At 39.5% G+C, this 13,713-nt stretch overlaps 1 protein-coding gene across 4 annotated transcripts in view; it reads left to right on the forward strand.

Moving 5' to 3' along the window:
• SDK1 (sidekick cell adhesion molecule 1) overlaps positions 1-13,713 on the forward strand; it is a 396,182-nt gene that overhangs the window by 179,713 nt on the left and 202,756 nt on the right. For all 4 annotated transcript variants that reach the window (XM_032703881.1, XM_032703884.1, XM_032703882.1 and 1 more), the window contains one exon: positions 6,450-6,583. In XM_032703881.1, coding sequence (XP_032559772.1) covers positions 6,450-6,583 — 134 coding nt within the window. The remainder of the gene's footprint in view (positions 1-6,449; positions 6,584-13,713) is intronic.

Below are 13,713 nucleotides of genomic sequence, written 5' to 3' on the forward strand. Positions count from 1 at the left end.
AACAAAACAAAAAGAAACCAAACAAACAAAACCAAAAAAAAAAAAACCACCCAAGGAGCAAAGTTGTGTGATAATAATTAAGCTTAATTAAATGAGAATTCAACCTGCCAAAAACCTGGGGAGAGAAAAAGAACATTTTGACATAAGTGGTGCACTTAGGAATATTATTCCTTAGTTTGTCGCTGTGATTTCTCGCCTCTGGTTTGGCAGCATTGTCTCTCCCTGCAAACATCTCTCTCATGATCAATTATATAGTGATTATCTTGGGTTTTGTTCTGTGGGTTTTTTAATCTCCAGGCAAGTAATTGCTTGATATGGGCATGATTTAAACATATACATTTGGGATATTTCATCTGAGCATCTTTTCTGGGAACCTCTGTCTCAAAAGACTGAAAATAAACTTTCTGAGGGCAAACTGCTAAGATTTTTATAACAAGATTCAATATTTGGTGATTCTGCTTAAATCTGTTACTTTTTTTGTAGCAGTCCTGTATATATATGAAAACACTTGTGGTGACTTTTTTTGCTTAGAGTATTGTCCTGCATGTCACATTTTCTAGATGAGTCTTTGGGTTGGATAGTTGGGAGACGAAGGGAATGAATGGTTTTGATACAGTTGTCATGGTTTTTTTGATTCTTCTTGACTAACCCACCCTTTTAAATTCAATAGCTAAAACTGGAGGCCAGACCGGGTGAGAAACAGGTTATTTCTTAGATTTTGCAATGATACCGCTGTTTGCACAACCCCTTGTGAGGTTTGCCTGTTGGGCAGTCACTTATTCCTTCTCAAATACAATGTTTTGAGCTTGTTCACTGAACTGCAAACCTCAGTCTCGTGGAGAGGCTTGAACAGGTCTCTTGCATTTGGAATTCTGATTCTGTCTTCCAGAGTGTTTGGGACTTTATCAGCAGATTTAGTAAAGTGAAATCTATATTTAGTCAGCAAACACCAACAAAAATATTAAGTCATACCAGGCCAAAGACAGACTCTCTGGATTTCGTTGTGATGCTGCTTTCCAGTCAGGTGGTGGATCACTGATCGTTTGTCAAGTGCGATTTTCCATCCACTTCCATCCCAGCTTTACACAGAACAGATTTTGTGTAATGTGTTCATGAATGAGCATGGGGAATACTGTCTACAGTTTTACTGAACCAAGACCTTGCAAGCCCCAAAACTAGTGCTGGAGAATAGGGAAGCCAAGCATATTATAAGGAAATTCTGCCGCTTCTCTCGTTTCTTCCTGGAAATATGTCTGCTAAACCTGTCAGGAGCTGGTTGTCCTTCATTTCACGACAATGTTCATCCTCTGCCTGCCCATTAGGACTGTCTTGGTTATTCCTGTGTAACCTTTGGATGCTTTCATGACTAGAAATCCCAGTGCCTTCCCAGAAGCACGTGTCGTGCCCTGGCATAGCTAGAGAAGCTAAAAGAACAAGAGAAGTATGAACTGCCTCAATTATAAACTCAGTGCATGAATTTGTGTAGTTGTACTTAATATTCAGTGCCTGTGTAAGTATAAAGTTTTTATTAATAGATGGTTGATGTGCAGTAACAATACACCTGGAACCTGAGTGATATTCTGTGAAACTCGTCCCGTCGCAGGTCCCGGTGTTCCGTTGCTGTGAACGTGCTGCCCTGTAGCAAATACATTGATATTTTTCTCTGTGACCCAGTCCTGGGTGGTTTGTGGAAGACATGTATTGAAATGATTTGGGTTAATAATTCCCCCCTCAGCACTGGGAGGCACAAGGGTGGAGAGATGCTCACTGGGGTAAGCCGTGCGTGCCCTGTGCCGAGCCCGGGCTTCCCTTGAACAGATGGGTGTTTAACTGCAGCATAGCTGTGCTTTTCCAAGAGGGGAAATCCATGGGGGAAGTCTTTCAGTAATTATTTTGTTACTGCTCCATAATCTCTCCCTTCTCTATTCACATCACTGTTCCTGTGTGTTGTCTGGGTTGTGGAGATAGATTGGTATTTGCTGTGTAGTGTGGGCAAAAGTTTTTTAAAGGGGAACAGAGGCTCTCCAGTAAAAAAATATCTCGTATAGCGGGATTGATAATCGTATTAGCTGGAGGTAATATTGGAAAAGAGGATTTCTGAAGGTCTTTGTGCTAAAATATTGCATGCTGGCTCAGGAGCAGATGGCAGCCTTCTGAGAGAAAGCCTAATCAGGTTACTCTGATTTTCATTTTATATTTTTATAACCCAGTATTATCTATTTTTCATGTAATCTGGTAGACTAATAACATAACAAATATTTAACTTTTGGGAATTATCCAGTTGTAGAGTAGATTTTGGTATTTCACATAAGAAACATTATACACTGAAATCCACCTATTTTAAGATACCAAAGGGTTCATTTCCAGCATTTAATAAATGATGAAGTTTTCACTGTGGGGAAAAAAAAAATTAGTTTAACTCCAAAGCCTTTGTCTTTAAGACCATAATAATGGTATCCCTTTTGGAAAATTCTCTTTACTTCTAAAGAATCGATTTGTGTTCAATTGATTTTAACAATTCTCATAAGCTTTAGCCTTGCATCAGAGTTTTGGACAATTTGGAAGGGAGCAATTAAAAATCCTCAGAATGTATAGAATCATAAAATGGTTTGGGTTGGAAGGCACCTTAAAGATCATCCAGTTCCAACCCTTGTGCCGTGGGCAGGGACTCCTTCCACTAGACCAGGTATCCAGTTCAGGCTAAATTCTGGCTGCAGTGAATGGAAGTGATGGGAAGCTCAGGGGGGTTGTTTCCGTGTTCAGATGTGATGACTTGTCTCCATCATTGCTGCCTTTTCCCATCCCATCAGCCCCAAGCCTTTGGTTGGACAGCATCTCCTGAGCACAGCTCGTGGTTTCCAAGGCCCCACTCTCCTTCCCTTTGAGGTCAGTCTGGTTTAGCCTCTGTCTGCTTTTGTGCTGAAGGTGTCACTGAGCTTCTTTTGGACATGATAAGGCTGGATCCACTGTTCCAACCCCCTCCCACCCACAGCCGTGTCTGCTGCTGGTTGTGTGTTGGCTGCTGTTCCCCATGAGATTGTGCTGAGCTCCAGAGAAACCTTAAAAATTCTTCTGTGAAAACCTGTGATTTCAAATGCTTCTTTCCTACACTTAAGAAGTCCCCAAGGATCAGTCTGCTTAGTTTGCTTGCTGGTTGCTCCTGTCTTTGAAAGTATTAGATTAAGTTTCATACTGCTTTAAAAAAGCAATATTTATATTTTTCATGAGTTCTGTGCTGGGTATGAATTACTGACAGGTCCACTCTATCTGCTGCAGTCATCTTCCTCAAATATGCTGGTAAACTGAGCAGCCAGGAATCAGATTTTCCTTGGAACATTAGAGTAGTGCTGTCAGAATTTAGAAGTTATATCAGACAATGAAAACAAACAATAAACCCAGGAGAACACGTTAAGGCAATTTTCAGGAACTCTGTGCAGCTGTTGTACAGAAAGTTATTGCAACCCTGGTAAGGGCCAGGACAGGAAGCTTCAGATGGTTTGGAAACATTGGAATTAATGAGTCCTTAAAATGTGACTAATTGATTTTCCTGATGCACGAGGCTCATGCGTGATCTAAATAAAACTCCCAGACTCCAGAGCCTGTGAGGGCCCCTGGCTGGCTCCATACCTGTCTTTGCTTAATGAAATGGAAACATTCCATTCTTCACAGAACTATTAAGATATCAATAACTCATTTTGGGGTTTTTAATTTAACTTTGACTGCGTAATTGATGAACCCTAAGAGTTGTCTTCAGTAGTTGCATTATCTTCTAACTCTTTTTTCTATACAAATTAATATCAAACTTTTTGCAGTATTTTGAACAAGTAATTTATAATGTTTAGCCCTTCTGCACTGATTTTTTTTTGGTTCAAGTATACCTGTGTTCATTAATCTTTATAATACACAAGTTTTTATTGGAGTGGGAGCAAGTTGTAATGTTTTTGAGTGAAATGTAAGTAAATTTTAATGAAAAAGGCCCACTTCATTTTCAACAATTTTCTTAATAAATACACTTTCATTTCCTTTGCTCTTGATTATTATACAATGAGTTTAACGGTTTAAGTGTCAAAATTTCCAGTCGATTCAATGCAGATAGTAACAGCATCCATCTCAGCAGTATTCAAGGATCACTTTTAAAACTTTGGGTGCACTTGCAACTGGCATCAGAGCAGTCTGAAATATATTTATTTCAGTGTTTTCCAAGAATCTTCCTAATGCTGCTTTCTTTACTCTTTAGAACTAGAGTAGAAATGAATGTAAATGTAATTGTCTTTTAATATTCAATTATTAGCACTGCATTGGAATTTTATCTTTACTTGTTCTATCAAGTGTCGTATTAACTGTATTTTATATTCCCACTCTCTAAATCTATCACAGTTTCTTTGATTAATTTTCTAAATCAATTAAACTATTACTGGCTCACTGAATAAAATAAAAAAAACATACTGTGATTTTTTTTTTTTTAGTAGGTTTTATAATAGAAACTGTCAATGAAGATACTGTAAATAGGATCTTTAGGTGGTGTGTCATGACTGATTTGAGAGCTGAGAATAAAGCTTTATTTTTTTAAATATATTTAAGTGTATTGGGATCTGGAGCACAAGTGATGAGGAGCAGCTGGGGGAGCTCAGCCTGGAGAAAAGGAGGCTCAGGGGGGACCTTTTTGCTCTTTGCAACTCCCTGACAGGAGAGCAGAGCCAGGTGGGGGTCGAGCTCTTCTAAGTGAGAACAGAACAAGAGGAAATGGCCTCGAGTTTCACCAGGGGAGGTTTACATTGGATATTAGGAACAATTTCCTCAGTGAAAGGGTTGTCAAGCCCTGGCACAACTGCCCAGGGCAGTGGTGGAGTCACCATCCCTGGGGGACTTGGGGACAGGGTTCAGTGGTGGCCTTGGCAGTGCTGAGGGAATGGTTGGGCTTGATGATCTTAAAGTTCTTTTCCAACCTACGTGGTTCTATAATTCCATGATAGCTTTCCAGAAGTTCAGGGGTCTTTGTGTTCACATCAGAAAATCAGAGTGTAATGAATAAAATACATGGCTTTGAACACAGCTGTGTTCTCACTGTAATTTTTTATGCCTCTCCTATGTATAAAAACTAATATGCTGTACTAGGAACTTGTGATTTCCACTGTTGCTTTAGCTGCTTTTTCAAAGCAAAATACTTCTTTATTATTATGGGTAACCACCCCATGCCAAAACAGGAGGATGAAAACCACGGGTGTTTATTACTGACTGAGTAGTGTACAAATACTTTGATTTAGCACTGACTCTTTTTGAGGCCTATTGATGTGTGAATTTGTTTCTTCTGGTATAATAATTTTATATGTTGTTTCAACCTCATGCTCAATGATATGAGTAACGGCACAGCTGAACTCGCTGTGGCTTCTCATCAAGTATTGTAGGTGAAGGTGGGAGTTCCTTCCTCCAAGTCTTGCACTCAGATTTCCAAGCTATGCCTGTCCCAGGCTGCAGTAATGTCACATCTTTGCTCCACAGGCTTCCCCTGGAACTTTACATTTTCTTTTATCTTACTTGGGTTTTGAGCTTCCTGTGTCCTGCCCTGTCAAACCCTTAAATTTTTACATGTTGTCTCTAGGTTAATCCCTTATCTTCTATAGACAGAAAAAGAGCATCTAATACATGTGAAATACCAAGTAACAAGATGGGTAATGCTGCCTATGAGGGAGTTTAGAGACATTTGCTATGTAGCAGCCCTAAGAATATACTTGGGTTATAAAATGACTTTTATTGACTCCCTCTGGCCCTCACCAGTTAACTACAGGGTTGTGCTTCCCTAACTGCTTTAGGCTGAATTAAAATTCCTCCCTCCCTCCCTGTCTACACACAGATCATCTCTGTTATAGCCATTAGGCTCTAACTCGCCGATGTTCTTGTCTGTGATATTGGGATAATTAGCGATGCCATAAATAGAGAAAGTTTACCTCTGGAGGTTCTGCTGCCTTTGATTTTTACTTTCCTTTCTCAATGAACTGTGTGTTATTCCCTAAGTGTTGCTCTTTAATACTCTGCCTTTCACTAGTTGAGAAGGTTTTCAATAAAAATGCCTTTGCAGCAACTGATGCTGGCCAGGACTGTCATCAGCCCACAGTGGGGCAGTTTGCAGGCAGTTGGTCTCTGATGTCATTTGTTGTTTCTTGTGCAACTTCTTATTGCCTTTTAAACTGTCCTAGTTGCATGTGTTGTAGCTTTCTGCGTGTCACCATAAACATATTATGTGATCTAAACAGAGAAAAGGCCTAGAGGCATTTAAGATCCTTATTTCCTGTAAATGAGTTTGAAATCAGGCTTGTTTTGATTCCGCAGCGTCTTTATTTAGGTGACCAGTGAACATCATATCAGTCTGTCAAGTCTGAAGTGTTGTATGGTTTTTGCCTGGTGGATAACATCCTTCTGGTATTAATGTGATCTTTCTCTGTCCTAAACAGAGCCATCACACTGGAGAATCAGCTGGTGATCCTTGGAACATCAGTGACCGACGCAGGAGGTTATTATGTCCAGGCAGTCAATGAAAAGAATGGGGAGAACAAGACAAGTCCCTTTATTCATCTCAACGTAGCAAGTGAGTATCCAAATTGTGGATAATATGCTCTCACACTGAGGCTGCAGACAGGATTCACAAAGGCTGCCCTAATAAAAAGAGCCTTGCTAACAAAGGATTGGACCTCTAAAGGAGGTCAGCTTGGTTTGGAGCACACTGAACTCCTTGTGTAGTAAGAGGGACCTAAGAGAGTGTATGCCCTCGACAAATCACCCTCAGAACCTTTTGTCTGGTAGTTTATTTTGTGCCAGGCAGGTACATGGTGATATTCCTCACTGTTTATTGTGAAGTTGTGATTATAATTTCTTTTTAATGCAGGGGTTTATAATGTGTTGTTTTCCATTGTGAGTAAGTAAACAAGTCACTCTTCTGAGTGCAAATTTATTTATGAATCTATTCCCAGTCTATGGCATTGTTTTTACCTGGAGTTATCAGAGAGTCCCAGAGAACATGCATTTCATTGTTATTACTTATTATTTTACATTACACAAATTGTATTAACACCACCATTACAGAGGTATTTCAGGAGTGGCTTTTGCAGCAAAGTGGAGGGAAAAGCAGCAGAGCCCTGGGGTCAGAGAGATGACTGCACACTAAATATGCTGGTGTGCACATTCAGCAAAAGTGTACATGTGTAAACGACTGTAAAACATTTAGTAAACGTGTTTGTATGAAAAATTAATATTCCAAATGTGTAGAATGGTTTGACTCCTTTTCTGAGCCATTTGATAAAGGTATTTTTAATGTAGCAGGGAGATGGGGAGCGTGTTGTTCTGCTGTGGGGACAGGGAGGTTTGTAGCTCTGATTGTGGAGACAAGGAAGAGCTGATGGGGTACATTGTTGATGACAGTGGCAGCTTCACTGACAGGCTGCTCTTGTGGTTTGGGCTTTGAAAAGATGCAGGAGTCAGCTCTAGATCACTTGGCATGATGAGATGCCAGACATGTCTTCATCTTGGGTGCCATTAGATTTGGGACAATCCCTGTTGGCTCATTTCCTTACAATAGCAAAACGTGGGAGTCTGGGTTTCTGGGCAGGAAATCTGGCAAATTGGTTTTGCAACTATGCTTATGTTTTGTCAGAAGTTCATCTAAAACATTATGGTCCTGTGAAACATTTAGTTTTTAAGAAAATGTGATTCTTCTGCTGAAATTCCTGATGGGATTTCAAGGAAAGCCGTTCTTACCCAGGCAGTGGAAGTGCTGGTTGTGGGACTGGAATAACTGGAGGCAGCAGCTGGATGGTTTGACAGGCAGGAATGACAAACCTTTGTTGTTTTCTTCTGGATAAGTATCTAAACTAAATTAACTGCTCAGGGGGTTTATGTATATCTTTCTGAAGTGGAAATAATATTCCAAATCCACTTGTGAATTCTGCCTGTACTGTGGCATGTAGATTGTAAACATTATTATTTCTGACAGTATGAAGAGATTTGCTAACACTTTAGTAATTTCATTTTTAAAGCAAATTTGTATTGTTTGTATTATGTGACCAATAACATACTTCCCACTATAATTTCATATCTTAATTAATGCTAGAAATAGTCTGTGATCATGCATGCATAACAAGTGCTATGCAAAGCATAGTACAGGCATATGGGAAAGAAAACAGTCCAAAATGCTTAAAGATTTGATACCATGAATGCGAAGTCTGTCTGGAATGTGGAAAATAGGAAAGATAAAATGGATAAAAGGAAAAGAAGGATGAGACAAGATGGAAAGCCAGAAATGGATTCGCTTTTAAAATTAATATCAGCCAATGAGGTTTTTTAAATTGACACCTTGATATCCAGGATTATTAATACTCCACGTGTGTTGAAGGAAGGTATTGGCTGTAAGGCATTAGAGTCTAAAGAAAATGAGATTAAACTGGTCAGTTTAAACTTTGATCTGGGGAAGAAACAAGTGATCCATTACATGGAAGTGAATAAACCTTTTTGGTCCAGTAACAGAAAATAATCAGGCAAAAATATAGTCCTGAAGCAATATACAGAGAATGGTTGCAGAAAAATGATATATTTTGGGAGACTAATAAAGAATTCAAGCAAGAGGTTGGAAACAGATTGTTAAAGGTACATCCAGGTGAGGAAGATACCACGTTGAATTGTCACTGTCTGCATCTTATTGGATGTTAGGAGTGATGACACTTGTAATTTTCCATTAGGACATGTATAAAATTTAAAACCAGTTTAACCAAAATGAAATGAACCACAAGTGAAGTGGAATATCCAATCTCTGTGCGAGTAGATTATATATTAATTATTGAGTTCAACCTTGCTCTATGACTCAGCTGCACATTTCCACTGTTATTGAGGGCAGGAGGAAAAAACCTCCGGATAATTCCCAGGGCAGTCATTCACTGAGAGCAGCGTTAGACATGCAGAGCTCGTTATTCCTTGAAGGAGACTGGTGTCAGATTTGCTCCAGCCTGTAAGAAAAGCACATTTGCAGAATCATTCTACCAGCTGAGAAAGCTGTAAGCTGTCCTGTTCTGCTCCAAAATACAAGACTGACAGCAGGAGAAAGGTCTGGCTCTGAGTTAAGCAGGAGAGGAGTTACAGGGCCTTATTTTGCAGGTTAAAGTCAGTGTTGAATCGTAGCTGAAGGTAAATGGAGCTTGAGCAACATCTGGAAAATACACTGAACTATCCTTCAATTAATAACTGTATTTGATACATGTCGAATAAAAAGATTAGAGGGTGTTGAACATGTTTCGAAAACAATCTAAAAGCTCCAGTCATGATGAATTCTCTAGCAGGGCCCTGAGTTTTAATGGTAAAGACATTTTGTTTCATGTCAGTCTAACCTGAGATGAGCTCAGTTAGTTAGTGCTGATAACAAGGTTGTGGGTTTGATCCCTGTATGGACCTTTTACTTAAGAGTTGGTGACTTGATGATCCTGGAGAGTCCCTTCCAACTCAGAGTATTCTGTGAAACTGAGAACTCAAAGTCCCAACACTGTGAAGTCTTACACCCACCCATCACCTGTGATTACAAACTTAACCCTGGAAAGTTGGGAAACAACTTCCAAAGACAGCCTTCAGGTGCTTTTGCTGTGCTTGGGTTTGCTTTCTCTCTATGTTCTGAGGTTGTTCATGCATGGAAAATGAAGGCAACAGTGCCTGGGTGCAGTGAAAAGGATCAGCTCTTTGGACCGTGTTGGTGTTTTCAGCGTCGCTGTGACTGTTCAGTCTGTGCACACCCCCAGTGCAAAGGCACCGAAGGTTTATTAGCCTGTAGAGATGGTCACTCTGGGAGAAGATGCAAATGCTGAGCAGTATTTTTCCTTAACAGCCAAGTCCCCAGCTTGGTTAAACACCAGTATTCTGCATGCCTGCCCTGAAACCATGTGTCTTAATTTGAAAGTCCGGGTCGCAGTGTGAGGTCCATCCAACTGCGCTTGAAAAGCACGATTGTTTCTTTCCAGTGGACATGTTTCCAGTGATTTCAAGAGGACTAAATCATCTCTGAGGTGACAGGCTTTGGTGAGATAAAAATTAAGTCCAACAGGCAGCATATCAGGAATAACATCACATCAGAAATTAGAGATGTCATAAATTAGTCCTAAATTTAAAATGTCTTAAAATGAGTTGAACTGTATACTACTCTAATGAAAATCTTGCCTTTTTTTTTTTTTTTTTTTAACCATATGTTAAAACTTTCATGTAAATAACACAAAATTTTGGCTGGGAAAATCAGAAAGTCTGAAAGTCAAGAGTTTGGCAACAGAAATGAAAACCAAAATGAGTGTTGTTACTAACTCAAATACATCACTTATTCCTTGTTGAGAATTCACTGTTTCTGTTTTGGAGGATTTCAGTTTTAAGTCCATTGTTGGAGCTTCCTAACTTGACCAGAGTGGTGAGAGAATTCACCTGTCACTGGGCTGGTACAAGCTTTGGGATTACATATTTCAATATTTACCAACTGTACTGGTAAATACAATTTCAGTGTAATTTCAGTAACAGTTGGGAAATCCCAAATGTTTTTTTCCTGTTTTCATTTATTGAACAATAGATTTGATGACAATATCCTAAATGGATCCTTCAGTCTTTAGGCTTTTTTCTTTCATGTGCCCCTTCTCCCGCAGACAGATGTACACTGCAGAACAGATGGTCAGGTCTCTTCCCAAAGATTCTGGCTTGTCAGGGAGTAAGGTGACATTCTTTTGATCTTACCATTGTTGGCAGGGCACCTGAAGGTGGAAGTGTTAATTCAAGTAAGGCCATCATAAAACTCTTATTTCCTTGAAGGCCATACTCGGTGTAGCAGATAATTTTTCTGAAACTCTGCACCAAAACTCTTAAAAACAAACAAACAAAACAACCCAACCAAACAAAAATCCTCAAACCCCCGAATCCTCCAAAAATAATGATAAAGAAAACAACCCACCAACCAAAACTCCCCAGAAATCCTCAAACAGAACAGAAAAAAACACGATAGACGTTACTTTGCTGTAGGCCGCGCCGCTTTTACGCCAACATTTCTTAGGGAAGACAGGGGGAGCTAAGAGCTCCTTAATGAAACCACAAGGATTTCTGGTGGAGAAGTCAAGAGTTTAAGTAGGTTTATTAGGACGGGAAAATAATGAAAGATTCATAGGGAGCTTTTTATTACGGCGAGGAGCTGGCCGAGGTATTTACTGCGGTGAGCGCAATGCGTGTCCTTGCTCCTTTACGATGTGACACCACGGCCAGGCTCTGGTGCCACTTGAGGAGAAGTTTGCAAAGCCCTGCTGAGATGGTTCTGTTATTAACATCAAAGCAACGCTGCCGCTGTGAGCGCCGCCGGCCCAGGCCTAGAAACTTTTAGCAGCCTGTGTGGCTACTTCTGAGGTATTCTATGAAAAATTGGAGCAAGTGTGCCTCAGTAAATGATTTAAATGGCAGGTTTGCAAAAGGTGGGTGTGTGTAAGCTGTTCTGACAGCTTAGATGCTCCTGCTTCAATTGGTTTTGTGGCGCTAATCGTCTGGAACTGCAATTCAGGGCCTTGCTCCTGAACCTTCTTGTTAAGCTGTGAAATATTGAGATGCATGTCGCCTCAATAGATTTATTAGTAAATTAGATAGTCTTCAGACCTCTTGGTAACACTGGGAGATACAGAGTCTTCTGCAGCCTGATGTCATTTTCTGATGCAGGCTTTGTGAAAACAGAAAACAAGATTGATGAAAATTTTAAAAACCTTGCCAGGCAGCATTTCTGAAGAGTCAAAGATAATAAAGCCAATTATCATTTAACGAAGATAAATTTTTCCCTTGGGCACTGGCAATGCTTAAAAAAAAAAAAATAAAGTAAAAAAAAAAAAAAGTTGGGGACTGAAAATTAAACTCCTGGCTTGGTTGTATTGCAATTAATTTAAAGTATGAGGGTGTCATGTTGTTCTGCCCAACTTCCACTTGCAACCAGAAGAATTTTATGTTGTTATGGCAGACATTGACATGAGGCTAAATAGACCCCATTTGTCTCTGGTTGGTGCCTATTTTGTTCTTCAATTTAACACACCGAAATATAAATTTTACAGATGGGAAAAGTCCCATTTCAGGCTTGCAGGGACTGAATTTACCCCTGAGTTCTTCTTTGGTTTGTTTTCTGTTATGGAGAAATGTTCTCATGATTGCACAAGATTGTTTAGGTCACTTTTAGTGTCTGTAAGAATTAAGTATTCTTTATGTTGCTAGGAAAGAGGTGGGGGGGAAAGTGCCACATTACCTGTCGGTGTATTTGGTAGGATGTTCCTCTTGACATCCTTCTGTCAGGTTTGGTAAGAAGATAAGTTTTCAGAAGATTCTGGGTAGACATTTTCCTCTCTGGAAGAGAGCATTTCACTAACATAATTCTTCCTATTAACCGTCAGGGTTTGTTCAAGTCAGCAGATGTTGAGGATCCTTCATGGATACGTTTGAAGCGTTCTGCTGCATGAATTTTTCATAGCTAGTTCCAGCTTTCAGGTATAGGCAGGAAAAAGGAAAAAAGGAATGGGCTGGCACCCCCAGGGAACAGATATTTCCATTCTGACGTCAAATGCACACAAGCTCTATAGACTTGTCAAACTGGTTTTAGTTCATGCCAAGAGAATTTAGTTCTCTCAGCCTCTCCAGGTCAATGCTGTTGGGGTGAAATTAGTGCTTCAGTGATGCCTTTTTTTTTTTTCTTTTCCCCTTCTTTTTGGGGTTTTTTTACCTCATTGCCTGAGGTTGTGACCAAATACTGGGGAAGTCCAACATAGCACAGCTCAGAGACTGATTTTAAGTCTCTCTTTGAAATGATCACATTTGCTTCCCATTTCCTCAAAGGTTTTGCTTTTCTCTTTGTCAGGCAGGATTTCCAGGAAGGATATCATAGTGTGGTTACATGAGTAAATGTGTGCCTTCTGCTTTGATTGACACTTAACATTCCTCTGTCATCCTGAATGTTAATTTGAAGGAGACTGTAGAAGTGTTTGGGGTTTAAAACTGAACCTTAAGGACACGTTCTGGATAAATGCCATCTTTAATACCCTGGTAAAACAGTGTCTAAATGCTTCTTTAGTTGTAGCTCCACTCTGCTCTAATTCTAAATGATGTACATTTTTAAATGGGGATCTTTTTTTCTTATTATTTCAAGACTAGAGTGCAACTTAGCCATCCTTTTGAGATGGATGTATATATTTAAGTCAAATTCATTTTAGTAACAATAATAGCTATAAGAAAAAGGACTAAATTGAGTTACTGTTAAAGATTTGGATTTGATATATTGGAACAAATGTTAGTTTAAGCTTTATCCAGAGCTGGAAATTTCAGTGGAGGGTGATATTCTCTGTGGTTTACTCTGTTATCTACTGCAAAAGCAACACTGTACTGCAGTATAGACTGATTTTATATGCATTACAAAAAAAAAAACAGATGATGTTCAGGATTTATCAGCATTCTTAGACTCCAGATTTCATTGTTGGGGTTTTTTTAAAGCATCAGCCAGATCTCTTCCATAATTCTCTACTTTTCTTCTCCTTAAAGGAAAACTTTCCTCACTTTTGACTGTAGTGACATAGAGGGAAATCTGTGGTTAAAATGATAGATTGCTAAACTGCAGGAACAATAAAGGTGAACCAAGAAACCTCTGTGGCTGCTCGAGCTTTTCTTTGGGTTTCTTCAGATATTTTATCAGTGCTTTTC

This window comes from Chiroxiphia lanceolata, chromosome 16, assembly GCF_009829145.1.
Source record: "Chiroxiphia lanceolata isolate bChiLan1 chromosome 16, bChiLan1.pri, whole genome shotgun sequence".
NCBI classification, from domain to species: domain Eukaryota; kingdom Metazoa; phylum Chordata; class Aves; order Passeriformes; family Pipridae; genus Chiroxiphia; species Chiroxiphia lanceolata.